The sequence below is a fragment of the Silurus meridionalis genome, chromosome 11 (genome assembly GCF_014805685.1).
Source record: "Silurus meridionalis isolate SWU-2019-XX chromosome 11, ASM1480568v1, whole genome shotgun sequence".
Classification (NCBI taxonomy): domain Eukaryota; kingdom Metazoa; phylum Chordata; class Actinopteri; order Siluriformes; family Siluridae; genus Silurus; species Silurus meridionalis.
The window spans coordinates 22448718-22475686 of record NC_060894.1 but is presented as its reverse complement, the minus strand read 5'-3'; the positions used below and the strand labels follow the sequence as shown (position 1 = coordinate 22475686).

The 26969-nt window shown below is 39.8% G+C and overlaps 3 protein-coding genes and 1 long non-coding RNA gene across 5 annotated transcripts in view; 3 read left to right on the top strand and 1 right to left on the bottom strand.

The window, feature by feature from the left end:
- nsd3 (nuclear receptor binding SET domain protein 3) overlaps window positions 1-8287 on the bottom strand; it is a 29056-nt gene extending 20769 nt beyond the window's left edge. For both annotated transcript variants that reach the window (XM_046860839.1, XM_046860840.1), the window contains exon 1: window positions 7748-8287. The gene's annotated coding sequence lies outside the window, so the exon portion shown is untranslated. The remainder of the gene's footprint in view (window positions 1-7747) is intronic.
- Window positions 7069-10625, top strand: LOC124393237. The gene is made up of 2 exons (XR_006927301.1): window positions 7069-7333; window positions 10188-10625. It is a non-coding gene; the product is annotated as an uncharacterized LOC124393237 (long non-coding RNA).
- Window positions 10626-13688: 3063 nt separating this feature from the next.
- Window positions 13689-21968, top strand: letm2 (leucine zipper-EF-hand containing transmembrane protein 2). Its single transcript, XM_046861894.1, is given in 12 exon segments — window positions 13689-14057; window positions 15149-15222; window positions 15949-15992; window positions 15995-16362; window positions 17045-17188; window positions 17682-17822; window positions 17957-18160; window positions 18253-18372; window positions 18524-18643; window positions 19618-19710; window positions 20758-20823; window positions 21105-21968. Coding segments are annotated over 11 exon segments (1401 nt in total). The 5' UTR covers window positions 13689-14057; window positions 15149-15175; the 3' UTR covers window positions 21159-21968.
- A 2429-nt stretch (window positions 21969-24397) lies between these two features.
- npffr1l1 (neuropeptide FF receptor 1 like 1) lies at window positions 24398-26900 on the top strand. Its single transcript, XM_046861654.1, is given in 8 exon segments — window positions 24398-24918; window positions 24921-24988; window position 25324; window positions 25550-25649; window positions 25809-25858; window positions 25861-25915; window positions 25917-26072; window positions 26074-26900. Coding segments are annotated over 8 exon segments (1035 nt in total). The 5' UTR covers window positions 24398-24710; the 3' UTR covers window positions 26471-26900.
- The last annotated feature ends 69 nt before the right edge of the window (window positions 26901-26969 follow it).

The following is a 26969-nucleotide window of genomic DNA, read 5'->3' as shown; positions in this document are numbered from 1 at the left end:
CATGCATCTGTGCTGAGTTTTCAAATGAGACATCGATGTCATTAGAAACCTGAGGAACTACAGTGTTATTGTATGGATTTGACCTGAACGCTGTTGAAGCTCTTGGGGAACAGAGTAAAAACGTGCACATGCTTTTATTATAACTGATAATGGACCACAGGCCTGATCAGGAGACGCTTGGCGTTTCAGGGCAGATCAGGGCAGACTGGTCCCCCATAGATCTATTCAAGCCTTTATTTGCTTTTCAACTGGATGCAACAAACACCAAACGAAGCAGACCACATATTGTGTGGGTCTCAGGGACAGCGGTGTTTATACAACCATCATATAACCTGAGGATGGAGGACGTACCTCCAAAAACATTCGAGTTACGCCACTGCTGTGTACTTCAAGTTACCCATGTGGGAATATGAGGAGTTTGGGAGTTTGGTTAAGGCACGGGGCTACTGATCAGACGGTCAGGGGTTCAATCACCGGTATGACCAAGCTGCCTCTCTTGGGCCCTTGAGAAAGGCCCTTATACCTCTGTGCTTCAGGGGTACTGTATCATGGCTGACCCTGAGCTCTGAACCCCAGACTCCCATCGCTGGGATAAACAGTGTAAATACACCTTTCATTTCAGTTTCTACTCGATATCACAAAGTGTTAAAAAAAAAAAAAAAAAAAGAGAGAGTGTGTGTGAGAGAGAGAGAGAGAGAGAGAGAGAGAGAGAGAGAGAGAGAGAAAAGAAAGAACCTGGTGTTTAACAGCTGTTCAAGCAAACTGGAGTGAATGGAGAATACTGGTGGATATCAGCAGCTGAAAGGTCTTGAGTTCAGCACATAACATTGTGGTTCCTCATTAAAATAATGTGCTGCTAAACAAAATACACAAAGGAATGGATTCATGATTTATTTAAATAACCTCAAGAAATGTCCCGAGACAAATTAATGGCTGCCATTAACGACCTGATCGCAGTCTAATCACATGGAAATCCGAAGTGTTCCCTATGCAATGTCTGCACAAGTAGTTTAGATATTCCCAGTTTTGGAGTTGAATGGAACACGAGCATGTGAACTTGAACATGTCATCTTTAGCTTTTCACAATTTAGAAGACCTGGATCCTCATCCAGAGCTACTTACATCATTTACACAACTGAGTTGTGGAGCATTAAGGGCCTTGCTCAGGGGCCCGGGAGTGGCAGCTTAGTGGAACTGGGATTTGAACACATGACACAATGCAACCGAGCTTCCACAAACATTTCATCACCAACCTAAACTGGAGGTTAGGGATGGAACGCTACACGTATCCGTACAGAAATGTTTCCGTACAGGTCTTTCGGTTCGGTGCACGTGTACCAAATACCACGTGTACCGGCGGAACGTAGTTATAATACGAGTTGCCTCACAAACGTATTAAGTGGCGGCCCGCGAGTTTGTTTATTCTCTGTCTCGCGTCACTGCTCGATTCGTCCCGGAAACACGATTTGTACTGAAGTGCGAAATCGCTGCTACTTCACGTCTTCGCCAACATTTTTACGAGTTGAGCGACACTGAGAATTAGAATAAGAATTTCTCTTAATAGAAAAAAAAATCCTGACAATTTCGCATTTTGAGGGAGTGAATGAATGAAGGATGAAAGGAATGGAATTATTCATGAATAAATAAAAAATTTAATATTAAAATGTAAAACTCTCTCACACACACACACACACACACACACACACACACACATCTGTATTACCCAAATGGGGTCTAACTAATGTAAAGTATTTAATTCATTTTTCCATTGATACAATTTAATTTAAGGTACGTACCGAGCCGTGACTTTACTGTACAGTTACACCACTAATACAAGGAGAAAATCCGAGCTAAAGCACAGAGGACCACGCTGAAGGCTCACTGACTGTGACGGCTGCAACAGTGTGCAGGTTCTCGCAGGTTACCAAACTTCATTTCCCAGTGTAAAGACGATGCTGGATTAGAAACATGTTTTCACAAGACTAAACGACTGAGTGCTACAAAACCAGGACGAACAGAATGTTATATAAAAACTCAACTCCTCCAGCTGGCCGAAGCATGAAATTAAATACAGGAGAACACATTTAGCATTAAGTCTGATTAGCAGTTTTGATGCTAATATAACCAACATGCTAACCTGAAGCTATAAAACTTCACTTGCATCATGCGAACGTGGCGTCCGAGTCGTCACACTTTTGCCTTTATAAACTTTTATCTCCAAGAGTGCTGGGCAGAACAACCAAATAATCATCTCACGGTATTTAATCTTCATGCATGACAGGGTATTAACCACAATATCTACTGATCGATAAAAGAAACACTGCAGTAGATTGACTTATTTTACAGTCATGATGAGTGAATATTGTAGAAAAATTCCACACAAGTAAACCAATTGGCAACTACACAAAGTAACCAAACCCCTTCCCCATAAACTTTAACACCTGAACAGCCTGCAATGGAAACTTGCATAAATAATATTTAAACAAATCAATAGAAACGGTGCATTATTATTAATAATATTCTTTAAATTCGAGCTAAACTGCAGTGTTCAATTCAATCTAAAAAGAAAAGAAGTGTAACTTGGTGAAGAATATGGATTTTGAGGTACACACACATTCCATCTAATAAAAAGTCAAATAAAAGTCTGCAGCTGGTATTAGTGATAGAATTGTTTCTATATTTCTGAAAGCAGGTGCAGTCAACAGTAATCCAGTACTGAAAATAGAAAACAAAGTGCAGATTGTGTTGCAGGATTATTCTGTAGCACAGAAACAATATTTACACATTTCAACCTGAGAGACGAGCTACAAAACTCAGCCATTACAGATGTTGCGCCTGAAAACCAGACGGTCCACAGCATCTGGTTTGTGGCCCGTTGCCATGCTGGGATACAGATACACTGGTGAGCTTTGCAACGCGGGGAGATTTGCCGCTAGTAAACGCGTCTTCCAGCGACATCTGACTCGACTTTTCTTTTGATTTTCCACTCTGACCTGCTGATGTGGAGGACGCTGATCTAAGTTTCATGTATTCTTGATATTTCAAGACGTTTGCAGATCGTGGATCAAAAAACGCTCATATTCAGAAAATAATGTTTAGTTGACTTTTTATAAAAAACAACAACATAAAAAAACTCCAAAAAAACAGACAACTCCTGTTTTTGCACAAGTTTCTCAGTCATCACGTTCTACAGCTTCAGTTTTAGATGTAATGTCCATCCTCTCCGTCTTCACACTTGATAACACATACGGCTGTGAACAGGGACCCCCTCTCAGACTGCGCCAACAAACACCGCTATTACACTATACTACACATTCATACCAGGACAAACAAACACCGCTATTACACTATACTACACATTCATACCAGAATAAACACCGCTATTACACTATACTACATTCATACCAGAACAAACACCGCTATTACACTATACTACACATTCATACCAGAACAAACACCGCTATTACACTATACTACACATTCATACCAGAATAAACACCGCTATTACACTATACTACACATTCATACCAGAATAAACACCGCTTATTACACTATACTACACATTCATACCAGAATAAACACGCTATTACACTATACTACACATTCATACCAGAATAAACACCGCTATTACACTATACACATTCATACCAGGACAAACACCGCTATTACACTATACTACACATTCATACCAGAACAAACACCGCTATTACACTATACTACACATTCATACCAGAACAAACACCGCTATTACACTATACTACACATTCATACCAGAATAAACACCGCTATTACACTATACTACACATTCATACCAGAATAAACACCGCTATTACACTATACTACACATTCATACCAGGACAAACAAACACCGCTATTACACTATACTACACATTCATACCAGGACAAACAAACACCGCTATTACACTATACTACACATTCATACCAGAATAAACACCGCTATTACACTATACTACATATTCATACCAGAATAAACACCGCTATTACACTATACTACACATTCATACCAGGACAAACACCGCTATTACACTATACTACACATTCATACCAGAATAAACACGCTATTACACTATACACATTCATACCAGAACAAACACGCTATTACACTATACTACACATTCATACCAGAACAAACACCGCTATTACACTATACTACACATTCATACCAGAACAAACACCGCTATTACACTATACTACACATTCATACCAGAATAAACACCGCTATTACACTATACTACACATTCATACCAGAACAAACACCGCTATTACACTATACTACACATTCATACCAGAACAAATGCCGCTATTACACTATACTACACATTCATACCAGAATAAACACCGCTATTACACTATACTACACATTCATACCAGGACAAACACCGCTATTACACTATACTACACATTCATACCAGAACAAACACCGCTATTACACTATACTACACATTCATACCAGGACAAACAAACACCGCTATTACACTATACTACACATTCATACCAGAACAAACACCGCTTATTACACTATACTACACATTCATACCAGAACAAACACCGCTATTACACTATACTACACATTCATACCAGAACAAACATAAACACCGCTGTTACACTATACTACACATTCATACCAGAACAAACACCGCTATTACACTATACTACACATTCATACCAGAACAAACACCGCTTATTACACTATACTACACATTCATACCAGGACAAACACCGCTATTACACTATACTACACATTCATACCAGAACAAACACCGCTATTACACTATACTACACATTCATACCAGAACAAACACCGCTATTACACTATACTACATTCATACCAGAACAAACACCGCTATTACACTATACTACATTCATACCAGGACAAACACCGCTATTACACTATACTACATTCATACCAGGACAAACACCGCTATTACACTATACTACACATTCATACCAGAACAAACACCGCTATTACACTATACTACACATTCATACCAGGACAAACACCGCTATTACACTATACTACATTCATACCAGAACAAACAAACACCGCTCTTACACTATACTACACATTCATACCAGAACAAACAAACACCGCTTATTACACTATACTACACATTCATACCAGAACAAACACCGCTCTTACACTATACTACACATTCATACCAGAACAAACACCGCTATTACACTATACTACACATTCATACCAGAACAAACGCTATTACACTATACTACACATTCATACCAGAACAAACACCGCTATTACACTATACTACACATTCATACCAGAACAAACACCGCTATTACACTATACCACACATTCATACCAGAACAAACACCGCTATTACACTATACTACATTCATACCAGAACAAACACCGCTATTACACTATACCACACATTCATACCAGAACAAACACCGCTATTACACTATACTACACATTCATACCAGAACAAACAAACACCGCTATTACACTATACTACACATTCATACCAGAACAAACACCGCTATTACACTATACTACACATTTATACCAGAACAAACATAAACACCGCTATTACACTATACTACACATTCATACCAAAACAAACACCGCTATTACACTATACTACACATTCATACCAGAACAAACACTGGTATGATCTGGTTTACCGCCCAGCACCAGTCTCCATATTAAATCCAAACATAAGAAATGATGCAGATGATAAATACGGTTTCTGTGTACACACACACACACACACACACACACACACACACACACACACACACACACAGTAATATTCCTCGTCTCTACAGTGGTATAATCAAACACACCATTTCTACCTTTAACACACACTGTACTCTAAAAGGTAATTACAGTGTAATTAAACACCGGCTGGATCTTTTTAAAGGTCTGCTTTAATCTACATTTCCAGCTGCAGTATATTAAAAAAACAGCTTCTGTGGCAGAGGAAAGTTAGAAGTTTGAGCAGATATTCTTCTTGCTGATTTACACGTTCGGTTCATTCTGCACTGGAGGAATTTAGTTTTCTATGTTTGGCCCTTAGAAAGACGTCGTGTGAATTCTTTCCTGGTTTTGTGATGATGTCGATTTCACCATCCGCTCAACTGGACGTTCAGAACGCCGAGCGAGATCGAGCCGTCACATCGACACTTTCCTGTTCTACTCCATCATCCAGCACTTTTGACCCACTGCACCGCTTCAAGGTGACACGCACGCGACACGTCGGCGATCGAGACGTACGTACGCACGTGCGCGGACCTCCACGAGTCTCCATCGTTGAGCAGGTGAGAACTTCAACCGTGATGAAACTATAATAAACAGATCACAAGTCTTGAAGATGAGGATCCCTTTTGAGTCTGGTTCCTCTTAAGGTTTCTTCCTTGTACCATCTCAGAGATTTTCCTCACCACTTAATTAGAGATAAACTTTTGATAGGGAATCATTTATACGTTTAGAAATGTCTGCTTGTGATCTGTTGATTTTTGGGACGATGTGTACGATATACAAACACTGAATTGAATGGATTATATGGAGAGCTGCAGAGCTGCACATGGTTCTAGGTGACCAGAACCTGAGCTGAAACTCATTTCAGGAGAAATTCTTTACAAAGCAGCTTCTACATGGAGTTTGGAACATCATGATGTGTCTAAGTTCATCCTCTGGATCCATGTGAATCCATTTCAATGTTTTGATTCTACATAACCCTGTTAACATCCATCCCAAAGCAGCTTTAGACTAAAAAAAACATGCCAGAATACGAATTTAATTCATAAATAAATCCATAGTAACTGATATTTCAGAAAGGAGCATCATAATAATAATAATAATAATAATAATAATAATAATAATAGTGTATATAACCCTGAGGTACAGCAGCTCGCGCTCTCATCAACCCCCAGAAACTTTTAATGCTTTTATTAATAATTAGATCACTAATAAAACTGTAAACATTATACACATAAAAACGTGTCTCTCTATTATTATTATTTGAATGAAATAAACAAGCGTTTTGTGGTGTTCGGGTTTCCCAGAGGTCCCACAGGTTTCTCTCAGCTGGAATGCTAACTTAATTGAAATCCTGTCAGAGCTAGCATGCTAAATACCTCCGATATCATCAAATAATTATAATAATGATGGCACTAACGCCAGTTTTCAGCATGTGTTGATGATGAGGACTGTATATGAAGAAGAAAAGACCTGAGGAGACGGATTTAACGCGCACACATGCTGAAGGATGTGGACTATAGGATGTGATGGTAGCATTATTAGCGCTGTCCTGCTGCTTAAACATCCATCATCTCGCTTTATTCTGAGGTAAAAAACCCGTGTGCTTTTTATTTTAGCGCTTTTTCTGGGAAACTGAAGCGGTGTAAATGATGAGGGATGCGTTAACCTGAGTGAAATCATCGTGTTTTTTCTCTTTGCTGTATAAAAGCGAGTGTAGGAGAAGATGTAGTGAGAGACCCAGGAGCCAACATGGCCGCCCTTTAAACCAAGCTGGTCCGTTCGGGTTCGTCCGGTTTCCGACAAGTGGCCGTTATTTTCCGACGGAAAAATCCGGATTTAGGAGACGCGGTGTGTTTTTATAATTGGGGATATTATCCGATTTTTTAGAAAAAACCTCCGCAGCATCGCGAAGCTGCCGCTCGGGTTTTTTTCTGACGCCATGCGAGCAAACAACGAGGCAAAAACAACAGCAGAAAAAAAAAAGAAAGAACATGTCGGTACCTTCAGCGTTTCCCATTCTAAACAAATACTGCGAATAAATCCGATTCCGGGTGCAGAGATCACAGATCTAACGCGATCTACACAAAGAGCAGCTGCGGAGACACGGAGCTCGATCGGACAGGCCCGAGTTTTCAGTGCAGATCGGACTCCCGTAGATCGAATTCAAGCCTTTGCTTGCTCTCCCTCTGGATGCAACAAAAGCCCCTGTGCTCGAAGCCCGGTTGCCAGATTGGACTAAATCCATTGAATAGGCAGATCAAAACAGATGATAAAGACGTTAGAAATATTAGATTAAACAGATCCATAATGTCATGTCTTTATATATTTATGTTTTTATTATATTTTTCTGTTTGGTTCTTATACAGGTGGATCAGAATTATCAATCGAAAAAATGCACAACCCCATGCACCCTGCTCAATACAATCTGGCAACCTGATCAATTCCCTCTACCGACCCTAATCAATCTGTTTCATTCACCTGATGTAGATCGGACTGGATCAGAACAGTGTCCTGCAAATATTATTATCCTGATTAAAACTCTCCACATCCTGTTTTACTAGTCTGATTCAATAAGGATTCACCTGAATCTGATTTTTAAAAAATCGTAAAAATCTAATCTAAATTCAAGTTGCATATTACAATAAACATATTGATTTGTGATTTGATGTTATTTTTATGGTTAAGGTTATAATAATAAGATTTTCATCATCATCATCATCATCATCATAAAGGGTTTTAAGTCTGATTGTTCAGGTTGTTCTGATCAAATCAATCCGGTGGCAATGTTCAATCCAAGATAATCAGTCTGGCATCTTGCTCAATCACTTTAACAAGAAAATCACTTTTAGTTCGTACAATCAGGGTGCTTAAGTGAGGCTACAGGCAAACTACAGCAAACTACAGCAAATATTAAACATTAAAACAATAATAAACAGTTAAGAGAAGAGGAATATATATATATATATATATATATATATATATATATATATATATATATATATATATATATATATATATATAAATACTCTTTGACACATATGACATATTAGAATGAGGTATGTTCTATGGCACAAGAAAAACATATGAAGGTGTACAAGCAGAATGTAAATCCTACAGTACAGTAGTTGTGCAAAAATATGTAAAATAAATAAATAAAATATGTAGTGTGCAAGTAATCAATAGTACTGAGTGTAATAGTATTTCGAGTTGTGCAGTCCCAGTGTTTAACAATATGCATAAAATAAATGACAGTTAGTTGGCTGTTGTGGTCTGCAGTGAGACTGTATAAGATAGATAGATAGATAGATAGATAGATAGATAGATAGATAGATAGATAGATAGATAGATAGATAGATAGATAGATAGATAGATAGCACTAAACATAAATAATTATAAATAATCAGCCATGGTTTCCTGATTCAATAAATAATTAAATTAATGGATTACAGAATAAAACCACTTTATCATGTAGAATTGCTATATATAACCAAACACGTACTAAACAATTAATATGCACTCTATAAACCAGGTTCACTAATTACCACTCAAATTTACATTTACGCCACATTTTTATCCATTGCAACTTTCAGCTGAGCAGGCGAGGTTTAAGGGCCTTGCTCAGGGGCCCAGTGGTGGTGGGATTTGAACCTGTGGCCTTCCAATCCAAAGTCCAATTCTTTAACCACTGAGCTACAACCTCCCCATAAATGTAATGTAATTATAGAGTTATAATTATTCCATAATATTAAATATCTTATTTGGCAACCCTGTTTAGCACTAAAAGGAAATCTTCCTGATTGGCTGTTCTACGAGAAATTAAATTGCATGCTGGGAAGTTTTTCAACCCTGACTATAGACTCCACGTATCTCACGTTGACTCATTCCATGAGAAACACATCACTGTATAACTATATAATTATTTATTGTACATTGTAATCATTGTACATTTGTTTATGCATTACAATATTTACATCAATGAAACACAGTGTATTAATTCATATTTATTGAATTTGGCTCATGGGGTTACAGTAATAAAGGTCATCTCTCTCACACGTTATTTACTTATTGAAAGGTCATTAAATTCCAACAGTATCAGACTTCTATTTAATTTCAATACGGAGGACTCAGAAGGTAACAAGTTTAATTCCCAGCAATTCCAAGCTGCCACTGCTGGGCCCTTGAGTAAGGCCCTTAACCCCTTACCTGATCAGTTATTGCTCTGGATAAGGACCTCTGCCAAATGCTATAAATGTAAGTGATTTATTGACTGTGTGTTGAGGATGTAAGTTGGTGCTGAAACTCTCTCTGAAATGTCAGATGTTTGACATTTACAGTTCCTGTGAAAAGGTTAGAAGCACCTACTGTAGTTTAATGGTTTTTGAGACACACATGTTCTATTTGTTATACAACACACTCGGTAAAATGGGTTGTTTTGTGGCAGGGAGGGTTGAAACATGAACCATCATGGCTCCCATTCCAAACTTCAACACCATGCATCTCCGTCTGGACTGCGGCTTTGAAATTGGAACCAACTGAGCCGAAGCATACGTCCGAGTTCTGTAAGTGTTGTTCAGAGAACGAGCAGATGTCTGGAGTGATGTCTGTCATGGAACCACCTGCCCAGTCACTGCACCTAAACCCTACTGAACTGCTCTGAGATCAACAAGAATCTCCAACTAGTGAAGAACATCTACATCAACAAACATTTGTTTGGTCAAAGGAAATTTTCAGACTGTTACATTACTGAACATAGAAGTCTTTTTTGTATTTCATTCCTAATGATATTTTTACTGCTCATATGACAGATGTTATTTCACGCTATTTTAGACACTTTAGACACATTCATTGGGTTGGAATTAAATAAAGAAAGTCAAGTCGATTTCTATTGCGCTTTTCACAACAGACATTGTCTCAAAGCAGCTTTACAGAATTTATCAGTTAAGATGAACAATGTGTGTTTATCCCTGATGATGAGCTATTAGTAAAAACTCCCTTAGAAACCTTCAGAGGAACCAGACTCCAAAGTGGAACCTCATCCTCATCTGTAAGCTAAAGTATGTCAGGGGGGATACAAAGTTGTGAGCATGTCTATAATAACAACTGCTGACTCAGACTCAGGTTCTGACTCAGGGCTCAAACCTTCCAGCGTGGCTTAAAAGTTTGCATTTAATAATTTATTCAAATGTGTTCTGTAAACGTTGACCTCAGCATTTCTTTTTTTGTGCAGCAGATCCACTTGAATGGTAGTTCAACACTAGCTGAGGTTAGAGCACGGAGATAAGATAAGCATGGAATAAACAAATAATCAACAGAATGAAGGTGTGAAAGCAGAGTGACTTCTACTACCTCAAAGTTGATCAGTTTCCAATAAAAGCATGCCGTAAATTCTGTCAACCCAATATAACTAATATAAAGGGTGTCCTACCTGAATCAGTTTACCTCTTAATACCATCATTATCACACCACGGCTACAGAAACTATCAGTATTATAGAGAAGTGCAGCAGAACAGAGCGCTGCGTCACACAGGAATCTCACACAGTGAGAATAAACGTCATCATTAAAGCAAGAAACCCAATGATCACAATTCAACACGTCTCCTTTCACTGGAGCCACAACTGCACCTCCACATACATCTCTAGCAGGAGCATCGATTTTCACCCCGGGGTTTCCTGCATTTTCCTGCATTTTCCCAGTGCATTACGGTTTTCCTGGGAATTTGAAATGAAGGCAAAATTTGTGTTTTTGTGCAAATGTTTACACAAAAGAAAACACAAAAGTATAAATGATCCATGGAACTGTTTTGGCGACTTTTCCTCACGATCTGATTAAAGATTCTGTGCAGTGTGAATTCAGTACCAGATCACAATTTTACCCAAAACTCTTCCTTTGGCAGCATTTGGCAGAGACTTCCAGACCCACACCAAAGGTCTATCCTGATACAGGTTCTCCTGACACATCAAACATTCAAACATTCCCCAATCATAGGAATCCCCATGATACTGTAGTCTCTCTATCAGAAGCATCGATATCCACCTCATCACATCACATCACCCCGGGGTTTCCTGCATTTTCTCAGTGCATTACGGTTTTCCTGCGGATTTGAAATGAAGGCAAATTGTATGTTTTTGTGCAAATTCTACATAAAAGGTTTGTCTTGTAAATGTCCTTGTACGTGATTCTGCATCCAAATCGGTTTCTTCTCCTCTGTCAGTCGTTGTGGAATGAAAAAAACAGCTGATAAGTTGGAAACTAAATTGGAAATTGTGCCGTTTGCTACTGATGGAGGTTGTGAGATCTGACGAGTGTCCCTCTCTGATCATCCAATCAAAGGACGAGAAAATGCTGACGTGATTGAACGCCTGTTAGGGGCCTCAGAGTGGCCAAATCACAGTCTAATTGGTTAAAACAACAGCTTTATTCTCATGTATTGTCTGCTACATATTGCACACATAAAATATAAACTATATTAGATCATCACCTGCATCAGCAGAGAAACACTGATATGTAAAGTGTATAGGTTTGAGCTAATAGGTTTGAATTATATTGCTCTAAAATTTTGATAAGCTCTCTCCCTCCCACATACACACACACACACACACACACACACACACACACACACACACACACACACACACACACACAAACACACCTTTAAAGCACATGTTGAGTTAGATATTTTAAGCTGTGGGCTGAAAGAGTCACGCTCTTGACTGTGTTATTTCCACTGGCTGTATAACTGGTTTCATATGTACCCTGTACACGTTGACACAAATCATTAACACTGTCTGTCTTTAAACTACGCCGAAGACCAATCAATCTACAACTTTATGTATAAACATCAGGATACAGTTTTGTTGTTATTGCTGTTTTTGCCTCATTTCCTTCTTCCACATGTTTACCTACTAATTCCCACCCATCTGTCAAGGCTAACATGTGCCTCCCCTGGTACACGTAGCAACATTATCATGATCTTTATCTTCCCTCTCCTACATATACATGTTCACGTTTCAGACTGGTTAGTGTTGACAGGTAAGACTGAGATCCTCAATATAGAAAACATGAACAATTTTACTCCCTTAGCTCCGGGTTCATGCACTACAAATGCACTACACAGTCTCACGGGGATTCCCATAATTGAGGAATGTTTGATGTGTCTGGAGAACCTGTATCAGGATAGACCTTTGGTGTGGTTCTGTAAGTCTCTGCCAAAGGAAGAGTTTAATTACATCGTGAGGAAAAGTCACCAAAACAGTTCAAAACAGTTGTTACGCTTTTCCATGAATCATTTATACTTTTGTTTTCTTTTGCGTGGACATTTGCACAAAAACACACAATTTGCCTTCATTTCAAATTCACAGGAAAACCATAATGCACGGAAGAAATGGACAAAAATAGCACTTTGTAATGTTACGTTTACATCTTTACATTTTGGTCATGTCATTTTCTTTTCCATGACAGGCAATAATTATAAGTTCAAAAATCTCAAACACACCTGAAAATATGAGTTTGTGTGTGTGTGTGTGTGTGTGTGTGTGTGTGTGGTTGCTTTGGGCATTAAAACCACACCGCTGTCTGCGTAAATTGACTTCAAGAGCCATTTTTAACTATACTCATTAACATCTGTTTCCAGAACAGTTTTTCACCGTTTTTCTCTCAAATACGGTGCAGGTCTGAGATCAGTCACTTAGGAGGCTATGACGCTTACGTCATTGTACTAGACCAGCTGTGTATGGCATGTTCTGGTCTATGAGAAGTGATCGGCCAATCATCACCCGTCGTATACATTTCCGCAATCCTATTGGCTGTTTTGCTTGTCAATCAAAACGCTGATTTTAATCTGACGTGAAAACCTCCTGACAGCCTGTTAGCCAATCGTCACTCAGCGTTTTTCCAAAGCGCATGCTAATTGGTCGTTTTGTCTGTCAATCGAACTCAGGTTCGTCCCTCATCCGGGCATCGCAGTTGTTGGTATCGGGTTTAGTGTAGTGACTGGGCAGGCTGAGGGGAGAAGTCGGCCGTGTTTGTTATCTTTCTTTGTTCGGTCTGTTTAATACCGGATTCATCACCACTAGAGCTGTGTTTAACAAAACAGGAGCCGGGGATAACGCTGGAGGGAGTCGCCGCTTATCGTGAATGGATCAAATAATTTCCAGAGGAATCGTTTTCGTTGCTACGCCGCATGGAATCCGGGGGAGAGATTTGACCCTCATAACGTTATCGCGCAGAGACAAACTCCATTTTCCTCCAAATCAAATGACTTCCGTCTAACAACGAGGACTTTTTTCCAAATACACTCCAAGTTGCAACCTGGTATTTATTTCTTTATTCTTCCTTCTCGCTCAAGTGTCCACTTTCTCTCTCTGGTTGTTTACGAGATTCCCCTCACAGAGTACCGCTGCTACAGGCCGAATCCCAAATCAGCGTGTCCTCCCTAGAAAGGTGCACTACTTCTACATGACAATAACAGCACGTCATAGCCTATTTACTCTGCTACATATCCAATTGGGATCAGTCCATTTTATAATTCTCAGTACGTATAATTTTTAAGCGCCATTATTCTCCAATGTGTTCTTTATTACAGCAGTAAAGGAAATGTGGCCTAATAAATCGATACAGATTGAATAGATTTTTCGTTGTGGGAGCGAATAAATAATAGATATAATATACAGGGATACAGAGCTCTGTGTCAGCTGTGGGAAACCTGTGGGGTACTGTAGTGCTCTGAATTGGGAAGAGGGAACCGACTCCCAAATGACTCAGTGCATGTAGTGCTCTGAATTGGGAAGAGGGAACCGACTCCCAAATGACACTGATCTTTTCCCACTAGTGATTGTCATGTGTCCAAATTATTTAGTTTCTTTTTCTGGATGAAAACATTGCTATCGAAACACCTGTAGAGGTGCATGCAACATCTGTGACACCTGTAGTGGTGCATGCAACATCTGTGACACCTGTAGTGGTGCATGCAACATCTGCGACACCTGTAGTGGTGCATGCAACATCTGCGACACCTGTAGAGATGCATGCAACATCTGTGACACCTGTAGTGGTGCATGCAACATCTGTGACACCTGTAGAGATGAACATGACACTTGCTTAGATGCATGCCGCAGACTTGCTTGTATTTCACGACGCATTAAACAGCAGGCATGTTTGTCCTCCAGCTATTCGAAGTTGTTACAAACTCTGCGAGCCACAACCTGACACACGCACGCGCCCATGAAGCCGCTTTGGGTCACGTGATCCTTTGAAACGTCATTATAGCAGCGTGTTTATTGTCCACCAGAAACTGAAAGCGGCTCCAGGACCAGACACTTAACTGGTTAATTACTCTGGATTTCCCCCTCCTCCCCCGCCTCTAACCACGTTCTGTCTGGGTTTGTTGTTTGTTTTTGTTTCAGCTGGACGACGTGCGGTGTGACGTCATCATGACCGTCTTCAGCTCCCAGGTGCTGTTCGCATTCACAAGATCCAGGTGAGGCAAAGTTTCAATGTTCAGATTCATTTAGCTGTTCAATCACTGCCTCGTTCACTCACGTGACTACATGCTTCAGATCATCTGTAATTAATTTAGGCTGTGATCTAATCTAGAATTAAGGGCACGTGTTACTAAAGAAGTGTGTCATATATCTTGAGGAGGTGTTCCAGCCCCTTTATCTTTACACCATGTGTGATATAGTGTCAAATATTTAATACAATCAATAAAAGTATGTATATTTAGTAGAAGTTGATTGATATGGATTTTTCTCAGGCTAATGTTGATGCCAATATTTAGAAATCGATAGCCGATATATGATGCTGATTTTCTTTTTCTTCTCTTCATCTCATAAAATCCAACATTTAATGAGAAGTGATATATAAAGCATTTAGGTGGTTGACATAATAGTATGGAAATGTTGTGAAACCTGCAGGGTAATGGTTTTATTTTATTACTGTTACACTAAATACTGTTTGGTTTTACTTTCAGATTCATGTTTCATGTTTCATGTGGGAATCACCTCATCATCATCTCTCTTATTCATAACATAACCATGTTTTTTAAGGAACACTCATGCAGTTGTACAGAAATCCCTTCTTTTTCTCCACCTCCAGATTTTCCCTACAATTCCCTATAATTAATTTTTTTTATGTGCTTGATTATAACTTCAAGTTGGTCCTCAAATTATGTATTTTCTACCTCAAAATCTTTTTTGTTCCTCAGGGGATCGTATTTTCTCTCCAAGCGGCATGGCTGTCCTCTCTCCTCTTCTGTATCCGTTATCACATCTCCACGTTGGAGCTCTCGTCCCACAGTGCTCCCAAACCGCTCTACCTTCACGTCTCCCACACTCCCACCCCACACACCTTCCACATCCGCTCTCGGACTCTTCACTCCTCCTGCGCTTGGCTCCAGGAAGTAAAGAACACTCCCTCCGAAGGCGAGCAGGTGAAGGTGGATGTTGTTCCCGAGCCCAACAAAGCCTTGGCTCGTAAATCTGTGGGTCAGAGAGTGCTGGACGAGCTTAAACATTACTATCATGGCTTCCGGCTGCTGGGAATCGATACGAACATTGCCGGCCGCATGGTGTGGAGGCTTCTGCACGGACAACAGCTCACCCGCAGGGAGAGGAGGCGGGTACGTTTAGGGCAATTTACACACGTGGTGAAGGACAGGCAGTGATCTTCAGCGCTTAGCTCTTTGTTCAGGAGGATTTGGTCCAGCAGTGACCAGAATTGTCGTATTAAACTCACTTTAACATCCCTCTAGTCCTCTCTCCAGAACTTAAAGCATTTATAGCCTTTTGATATTAAGGATTCAGACTAGATTAGGGGTCATCAATTGGTGGATCCAGTAAGTCAGACTCCACTGGAGCAATGAGACTCATTCAGCACTAAAAGACAGAAGAATATTATTTTTTTCTAGTAATTTATTCTTTTCCTATTTGTCCATTCACATGCATTTTACTAAAGGATGCTGCTTATCAGTTTGGCAGCAGGGCACGACGTACCTGTTATAGACTTTAATTTGAATTGCACTCTGTCTGATTAGTGTGAACTTTGTGTGCTCCCTATATCTAGAATAAATTGTACCACACACTTGACTGTTGAACGTCATTAATAGACCTGCACCGGCTCCGAAATAGTCACCAGTAGTCCAACCTGATAGGGACCCTTTCTTAATTCCTTTGCTAAACTTTTTACATAACAAAAGGTTATTTAGGAAATGAAGTGAAACCCTGAGGTATTGGTTTCTGATTACCCCATCATGCTTTGTTTAACATTTGATGCTAACCTGTCCCCCCTCCCCGTTTTTGCAGTTGATGAGGACGTGTGCAGACTTGTTCCGTCTCGTCCCCTTCGTGGTGTTCATCATTGTCCCCTTCATGGAGTTCCTGCTTCCTGTCTTCCTGAAGCTTTTCCCTGAAATGCTTCCTTCTACTTTTGAAACAGAATCCAAAAAGGCAAGTATTCAGTAGTCAGATTTGAGCTTTTTAAGAACAGAGAGAGAGAGCGAGAGAGACAGGCAGACAGGCAGAGAGAGAGAGAGACAGGCAGACAGGCAGAGAGAGAGAGAAAGAGAGAGAGAGAGACAGGCAGACAGAGAGAGAAAAAGACAGGCAGAAAGAGAGAGACAGACAGAGAGAGAGACAGGCAGACAGACCGAGAGAGAGAGTGAGAGAGAGAGAGACAGGCAGACAGAGAGTGTCCTTACGGTGTAGGGTGGTGGTAGATGGGGGGGGGAGCTCGCTCTGAATGAGCTGGTTCTGGTTGATGGAACGAGTTTAAACAGTTTGTGGTGACTAAAATGATGATGATGATGATGATAATAATAATAATAATAATACGTTGTGTGAGATATAGCATGCTGTATTCCCAATATGATTGTTAATTCATGCATGTTTAGATAAAAACCAGATGAAATTTCGTCGCTTATATGTTTAATTGTGTGAGTAGGAGGAAAAGCAGAAGAAGGGACTCGCGGCCAAACTGGAGCTGGCAAAGTTTCTTCAGGAGACGATTGCTGAGATGGCTCAAAGAAACAAAGCGGCCGTGGGAGGAGACGAGACGCAGAAGTTCTCCACTTACGTACAGCAGGTACAAGAACTGAAGTCGGTCAATTAAAAACGGGACGAACCTGTTTGCCTTAACACCTCCCGTAAAATAGCGTCGTATTCTACCAGGAATAAGAACACCCGTGTTTAAAGTGCCTCTCTGGATGTTCTGTCCAGGTGAGACACACGGGCGAGCATCCCAGCACAAAGGACATCGTGAAGTTCTCCAAGCTCTTTGAAGATGAACTAACGCTGGAACATCTGGAGCGGCCCCAGCTTGTGGCTCTGTGTAAGCTGCTGGAGCTACAGCCCATTGGCACCAACAACCTGCTGCGCTTTCAGCTCATGATGCAGCTGCGCAACATCAAAACCGACGATGAGGTGCAGAATTCTGTGCTTCTCTGTCTGTAGGTTCTTACCTGTGGCATGGTTGATAAAAAAAAAAAAAAACTCTTAATGGTTTCTTTGTTTAGATGATCTCAAAGGAAGGAGTCTCGGTGATGACCGTCACAGAACTTCAGGCTGCGTGTAGGAGTCGAGGGATGAGATCTCTCGGTCTCACCACAGATCAGTTACGAGAACAACTGCAACAGGTACATCAACCACACCTCAGGAATAAATGGTGTATGCTTTATAAGCGAATTGATTAGAACGGATCTACACCATACTGAGTAAATATCTGTCTGATAAGGAGGTGTGCAGTGGTTAATGTCATATTGTGGTGTGTGTGTGTGTGTGTTACAGTGGCTGGATCTGCATTTGAAAGAAAACGTTCCGCCATCTTTGCTGCTGCTTTCCAGAGCCATGTACCTGACGGACCTTAAACCTAAACCTCCCATTATTCCTCCCGTGCCCAAACTGGAGGTATGTGTGGTTTAAACCATACAGAAGATTCAGGGCGATTGCTTACACACCTGTAACCCAGGTGCAGTTTAGTGTGTCTTTCTTTTTTCTGTAGCATCAAACCAGCAAATGATACAGGATTATATAAAGAGAAGATTTAAACGTAACATCCATACAGTGAGCGAGGAAATAAATAATTCAAGGTGTACTAGATAACACATTCTCTGATTTTTTTGAGAAGAATGGCAAGAAAAATATTTATAGTGCAGTCGCCAATAAATACCTGTAGTGATGCAATGCACAGGTAACATTCCTGATCTAATGCTGTATGTGACTGATGGTCATAACTGGAGGTCAACCGATGGATTGGAATGGAGCTTAATTTAAATCTCATCTTTAAGTTATTTAATGCACCATGGACTAACATGAGTGACGTACAGCATGCAGCCTAGCTTTAAAACTAACAACATTCGCCTCTAGAGGCCGCTCTCGTATTATATAATGTCAGCCAACCTGTGCAGACGCGACTCGGAAAAACTATCGGTATGGATTTTGACCTAAACGATTAAAAGTACCTATAGTCGTAACATGTATGTTCTGATTACAAGAAAAAAAAAACCTGACTTCAGCTAGGAATTCATACTAAGGAATCCTCAACTCTGGGAAGATGTTCCACTAGATTTTGCAGAAATCGACAATGACAAATTCCAGTTAATTCAGAGAGCAGAGGAAATGTTTAACAGATGTTTCACTGATTTATTTAGTCATGATGTACTTTATTCTAATACACAAGCTCACACTTACAGGCCTATTTACAATAATCAATCTGCTCTACTTTAAAACACACCACTTACTGCTCTATACACACACACTCACTGATTAGATGTCTCAGACTTCAGCTGAATGTTATCTAATGTGACCTGTGTGTGTGTGTGTGTGTGTGTGTGTGTGTGTGTGTGTGTGTGTGTGTGTGTGTGTGTGCGCACGCACGCTAGAAACCTCCTATTGAGACTGAAGCCACAGCAAAGTCAATTTCCTCTTCTGTGGAGATGCTGATTGACTCTGCCCCCATCATCAAGGACAGCAAGGTCAGTGAGCCTGGAATGAACTCCCCTAGACGAGATCCTACAGAACATTTTCACAATAATTATACAATATGCAGCTATCTATATGGCCAAAAGTTTGTGGACATCTGACCATAAGCTTCATATGTGCTACTTTTTTTTTTTTTTTTTTTTTTTTTTTTAATAATCCCATTCCACATTTAGTCTCTATTTGCTGTTATAATGAGCTCCACACTTTTGGGAAGATGTTCCACTAGATTTTGTGGAGATTCAACGCAATGGTGCTCAGTCAGCGTTTACATTTATTTCGACAGTGTTCAGTAGGGTTTATAGCTCTATAGCAGGAGATCTTCCACTCCAACCCATGTAAAGCAGATCTTCATGGAGCTTGCTTTGTGCACAGGAGCATCATCATACTGGAGCAGGTTTGGGTCTCCAAGTTTAAGTGAAGGAAGTATTTTCTGCTACCACATCCAAAGCTGTTTTATACAACTGTGTGCCTTCAACTTTGTGGAACGGTTTGGGAAAGAACCACATATGGGTGGAAAAGTCAGGGGTTCCAATACTTTTGGTCATAGAGATATTGTCTTATTTCAAGGCTTTTTGATTTGAAGTGCTCTAGGTTAAGGTTATGTACAGCAAACAGAACTGAGTGGTTCATCACGAGGTCTCTGGTCCGAGTCGTTCGTTCTTTTGTCACGTGACTCCCAAAGATGCAACACAATTAAATAGATTCGTTGTTGTTTTTTTTGTCCGAATCTTGATGTTATTGCTACAATAATTATGGGACTTGTGTGACAAAAGAACTCAAATCGTCTTGTTGGAGGATCTGCTTATTGAAAATCTAACATTTTATTTTATTTCTGAACAAAGGAACTGAATGAACTAAATGATTCGCAAAAAGATTCGTTTTTGATGAATAAGATTCCAAGAACCGAGTCACTAAAATGATCCGATCTTCCCATCAGGAGTTTGGAGTGATAGAACCATTTAAAGTGTCGTGTGCATTTCTGTGTCATTACATAAACATAATATTGTAAATAATACTCACATGGTTTCTGTGTGTGTCAGGAGGAGGAACTGTCGGAGAAACAGAGTGATTTGGAAATGCCGTCTCCTGAGGCTCAGTTAATCCATGTAAGTTAAAGATCAGCTTTAACTTCCACACCACATCGCTTTATCGCTCATTAACTGCAGTAAAGCTTCCAGAATCCTCAGCAATCCACTTTGTGTGATCTGTATAAAGCTGTTAATTCTACTTTAACCTGCCGGAGCAGGACAAAAACGTTATTCCAGCTTTATTCACCTTTTGATCTCGAAGTCTCATCAGAAATCGCTGCTAATATCAGACCTACACACAAAGTTAGAAAATACAGTACAGCTGCTGTGTCACTAATTTACACGTCTTTTATTATCAGGCTAAAGGTGCAGAAATGGCACAGAAATCCAAGATGAGTGCAAATGGACTTTGACGAGCTTCTCCTGGAAATTTCTCATCTTCCTCATGTGCAGCACATGACATGAGGGGGCGCACACACACACACACACACACACACACTCCTGATCTTGGCGATGGACTCGGATGAGCCTGTGCCCTCGTCCAGCACGTCGTGGCCTATTATTTCTTTTTTTCCCATTTATAAGAGAAAGAAAGAAGAGAACTTGATTTGAGGAGAGAGTCGTACAAATGTGCCTACGAACTCAGAGCTACAGAATAAATTCTTATGGTGTACAGTGAATGATACTGAAGACACGCTTCTATCTCGGAGACGTGGCCGGGCCACGTTTAACCTGCACGCCTGAGAATCAATCATGCTCTTTATTTTTATTTTGCGAACCCAAATGTCAAGTCGACTCATTTATTTTGAACTCTCAGGCATCACAGGATGAAATAAACTTTCAGTAGAGCTCTCGACTTTTCAGACCTGTATGTTTCGTAAATTAGCGCACCCACAAAAGCTGATTTTTTTTGTAACGGAAAAAACATCGGCTGCCCTTTTTACTGTGTAAAGATCAGTGTTTGTACATAAATTTAATATGGATGTAAAATAAATTGTAGAGATTGTTTAAAGCAGTAATCAGGAGTCTTGTGAGACGGAAAATAGCAAGAACTTTGTTTGTTTGGGGATTTCAAAAGCTTTATATATTTGATGCATTGCTCAGTTCAGCTGTGAGATCGGTGATATTGGTGATATCTAACGCCGCTGTGGATTTAATTTTTGCTCTCAAATAAAGGAAAATATTTCTAAACTTACACCACAATAAAACCGCAGCAATTTGGAGTCGTTTTGTGCAAACAGTATTTATTAACAATTTGTAACAGTATTTACAGTATGGAAGTGTGAAAGATATTATAGAATAATGTAGATGTTAAATATTTTTTATATTTTTAAACCATACTGTTAAATTCTACCTGTTTAAAGCTAATGGTCCTTTGGTTGGAATGAAAACCTTCACCCACACTCTTGCTCTTCCGGCTTCTTCCATTAGGGGGCGCCAAAGCGGGTCATCCGTCTCCATACCCCCCTGTCCTCTACATCTGCCTCATTAAACCAACTACCTGCATGTCTTCTCTCACCACATCCATAAACCTCCTCCTTGATCTTCCTCTTCTCCTCCTTCCCCGTGGCTCCATCCTCAGCATTCTTCTACTGATATACCCCATGTCCCTCCTTTCACACTTCTGCTCTAAGACCTTTTAATGGATCATTAGAGACTGAAATGTGGGTGATGTGATCATATAACCATCACTCTAAACCTGGAATTAGTTAAATGTCACCATTTTATCTCCAGATCAACACTTGCAGATGATCATTTTATTTCATTTTCGCTTCCTTACTTTCTCACTCGGCTTTACGGAAAAACCTGTTACTGTAACTGCAGAAATACATATATGTGTGTGTGTGTGTGTGTGTGTGTGAGTGCGTACATGCATATTGTATGATGCTGAATAAACATGCTCTTGCATGTCTGAATCTCAGAGACTGTGTTGGATGAGGAATCTGATTGTCATGTGGGCGTGGCCTAATATTTAAATGAGCAGACTTGATTGGTTTTGTATGTTAAAGCTTCAGTATATGTCTAGTTTTGATTAAAGTGTACAGGGAAGGCTTTGAGTGAGCAGATGTATATGGTGAGGTGGCATTAATGGTAAGCCCCGCCCACTTTTTATTAATGGGAGAAAGTATGGGCAATGAAACTAACATCATTCAAATGATGTTTATTTTTACACTGTTATATTGAAATATAAGGTAATATGGTGTACACTTAACATCTGCTGTGCTGAGCAGAGAAATAATAAAAAAAATCATGCCTTTCTTTTGGTGCAGTTTTTTCGTCTCATGTTAAACTTGATGCTTTTCACCTCTTCAGATTCCCCTGGTGAAGTGCAGGTCCAGAGCAAACCTTTTCATGTTCTTCATAAGTAATTACAGTCCAATTGACATTATTATAGTTATTGGGTCTAACAAAACAATTTTCTTCTCTACTACTGCATCACTCTACAACTTTCTCCATCTTTGCTTCCAGGACTTCTTTAGCACTATATCTCATGATAGATGTTTCTGTGGGGAGAGAAAAAATATATATAAAAATATAAAAATATTCAACATTATCTTTTTGGCCTGGAGTCACAGTCCAAAAAAAGTCACAACATAACATCCTGACCATCATTAAATAATAAACTACCCAGAAAATGTTATTCAAAAAATTAAAATTCGAGTGAAAATGCAAACATACGGAATGACATTATCCCCAAGAATAACAAATGAAAATGTCATACTAAATAATTATTTAATATTCTGTGAAAGTTTAAATAAAATATTAAATCTTATGCCCTCTGTGACAAATCATTAAAACGATATAGAAATTATCATAAAAAAAAAAAAAAAAGTCATTATCGTAATATCGTTTTTATCATGTGGAGGAATTGTACCGGTGTATAATGAACGATACGATATTGCACAGCTCTACACGGCTCTATGTAGTTCATTTCTAGTTCGGGTATCGGTCAAAATCTTTAGGTGAAATGTGAAATAAAATGAGTTCAATGTATTTTACTGATTATGAATCTTTAAAAATAATATAAAGTTCATTCAAAACCATCGGAATCGACAATATAAACCGTACAACAAAAGCGCTCTAATACAGTGCATCAGCGACACCTAGTGGCTGAATTTATGAAATACAGCTTTACAATCACCCTGCGTAAAATTCACCGAAAGTGTTTAAATGTTTACTTAATACATCACTTCCGGGTAATAATGTTGAGAAAAGCATGTTTTTTGCTTAAAGTAAAATGCTGTATCCATGCTGCAATGCCTGTAACACTAATAGTACTTTATTCGAAGGAAGTAAAGTCTAATATAAATAGTCAATCATGTTTATTTGTGTTTTTTTATATTAATGGTTACAATACGTAATGAATAAACTCCAGTCTGATCTGCTGTTTAATGAAAATCCATTAAAAATCTATTGGACGACCACAATGTCCCTCTGCAGCTCTGGACAAAAACGTTTGATAGAAAAGATCATCATCAATTGAAAGTTCTTTCTGCTGTTAAACTCTCTCCAATCAGTTATTGAGTTCACTTCCACTTCAGCGGTAATAAAATGTCTTGCACTTGATACTCCTCGTCATCTCACTGCAAATGTGGTTGGAATCTGTTCACAAATTATTACTAGTAATAGAAGATCATAGTCACAAGTTCAGCGTTGTGAAGTCTGCAGCATTGTCTTGGCAGGAATTCATCACAGTTTGCTTTACAGCTTATTACCACTGTGTGGCGCCAGAGCCGAGCAAAGCACTTTTAAAAACATATTATTATTATTATTATTAGTATTATTAGTAGTAGTAGTAATAGTATTTATAAGTAGGATTAATACTACTCCTACTACTACTAATAATTAGCGGTCTTTTTCTCTTCTTCTCGTTTGCGTCTATATGACTGTTCACATTTGTATCATGCCATTCATGTCCTGTCAGGTCACACTGTCTCTGTCTCTCTGTCTCTCTGTGATCAGTGATGAACAGCTCTGATGTGAAAAGGACGATGGAGTTTGTCTCCAATGTGACTCTGTTGCCGTACTACATGCACTCAGATGGAATGGCACTCAGTTACATTCTGCTGTACACACTCGTGTGTGTGATGTGTGTTTGGGGCAACATGCTGGTGTGTGTGGTGATTCTGACCAACAAGAACATGTGCTCCATCACCAACCTCTTCATCCTCAACTCGCCATTAGTGACCTGCTCGTGGGTGTGGTCTGTGTGCCAACAGCCTTATCTCAGGTAATCACCAGGGTGTCTGTTTATCTGTCTGTCTGTCCATCTGTTTGTCTGTCTGTCCACCTTAGTTCTGTCTGCCTGTGTGTGTATCTGTCTGTCCATCTGTGTGTCTGTCTATGTGTTTGTCCGTCCGTCCATCCATTGGTCCATCTGTTTGTCTGTCTGGTAAAATGTGTGTCTGTCTGTCTTTCTGCCGATCTGTCTGTCTTTTGGTGAGCACTAATTTTCAGAGGGGTGTAGGTCAGGGGGCCGGTTGTGTAAGAATCTGAATTTTCTGGTCATTGAACCTTTTCTGTGTCAAACTGGACATTTTTTAGGTCACTGGTCTGCTGGGAGAATTTTTTTGGAAGGGTTTAAAAAAATGCCATAAAATAAACGTCTTTGACCTTCATTTGTCTGCAAGGGCAGGATTTAGTCATTAATTTGTTTTCTTACAATGACAACTGAATTTCTGACATTCCACAAGGTTGAATTGTGTCTGTATTACTTTCACAGGCATCGCTTGTTATTGCTGTATACCTTTGCTTAGGTGTGTGTGATGTTTAATATTGTGTGTGTGTGTGTGTGTGTGTGCAGGTTGGCCATTCAGTCAGACGACCTGCACTGTCAGTAATCTGTTCCAGGGCATGTCTGTGTCTGCGTCTGTCTTCACTCTCGTTGCTATAGCAGTGGACAGGTGAAGACTCTGGTCTCAGTGTTTTTATAACAGTGCTCTACAGAAACGTGTTTGTTTCCCATGTGCATTTTTAAGAAGAGAACAGTCGGAACAGTGTTAAGAATAAATGATCATTAACACTCCTCTCTAATTCATGGTCATGTTTCTTTATTTGCAAAGATATACAGGTATTGTTTTTCCGCTTCACCACCGCCTGAGGCCTGTCACTGCTCCACCATCTTCTTCATCTGACTTCTGGCTTTCGCAATCATTTTCCCTTCATCTGCGAGTGTACATGGTGCACGAAAACAAGACTTATCTGTTGTTTGTGTGTTATGAGGTCTGGCCTCGCTCTGGCATGAGGCGTGTCTATACCACCACCATCTTTGTCCATGTGTACCTCCTGCCCTTGGTGCTCATCAGCATCATGTACGGCTGCATCGCCTTTAAATCTGCGCCAGAACAGCCGGCGTCTGAAAGTGATAAAGATGCTGATCATGGTGGCTGCGCTGTTCATGGTATTATGGCTTCCTCTCTGGACGCTCATGCTGTTGACCGACTATCAGGAGCTGGATGGCCAGCAAATTGACTTCCTGAGCAGCTTCTTGTTTCTTGTTGCACACTGGCTGGCGTTCTTCAACAGTGCCAATAACCCCATCGTCTACGGATTCTTCAGTGAGAACTTCAAGCGAGGTTTTCAGGCTGCTGTCTCCTGTCGAATATGTGATCTGCAGCTGCTCGTCTCGCATTGCAGACGGTTCGCCAATAAAGATCTGCTGTGGCGCCCCCTAATGGGAGAAGCTGAAAGAAGAAGAAGACGTAGTGTATCAGACGTGTCCTGATCTTGTGAACATTTTCATCCTTGTATATTACATACACCTTGAATCAAAACACGTTTAAAGAAGAACATTTCTCATGTACAGTATTTTAGTAACTGAATCTATCAGTGTGTAGACATTTAGACACGTCCTGGACTTTTATGTACAGAATGAATTGATTGACCCTAATGTGCAGTTTACTGCCTCTGATCTGGGTGTTTATGTTCCTGTGTATTTGGTGTTCAGTTCTGTATTTTTCAGTATTTATTGTCTTGCACTTTATTGATTCTTTCACACTCGTCTGTGTTGCACCATGTTTCTGTAAACAGCGGCTGAATGGAGTGAAGAATCTTCCGGATCATTCCATGTGAAGTTTATTGCATAAATGATTAAGTTTCGTTATTTGAAATAAAGAGAAAGAAAAACAGAGAGCTTTTTGTAACCCAATACACAAATGTGTACGGCCAAAAGTTTGTGGACACCTGACCATACGATTGGTATGTGCTTTTTGAACATCTCATTC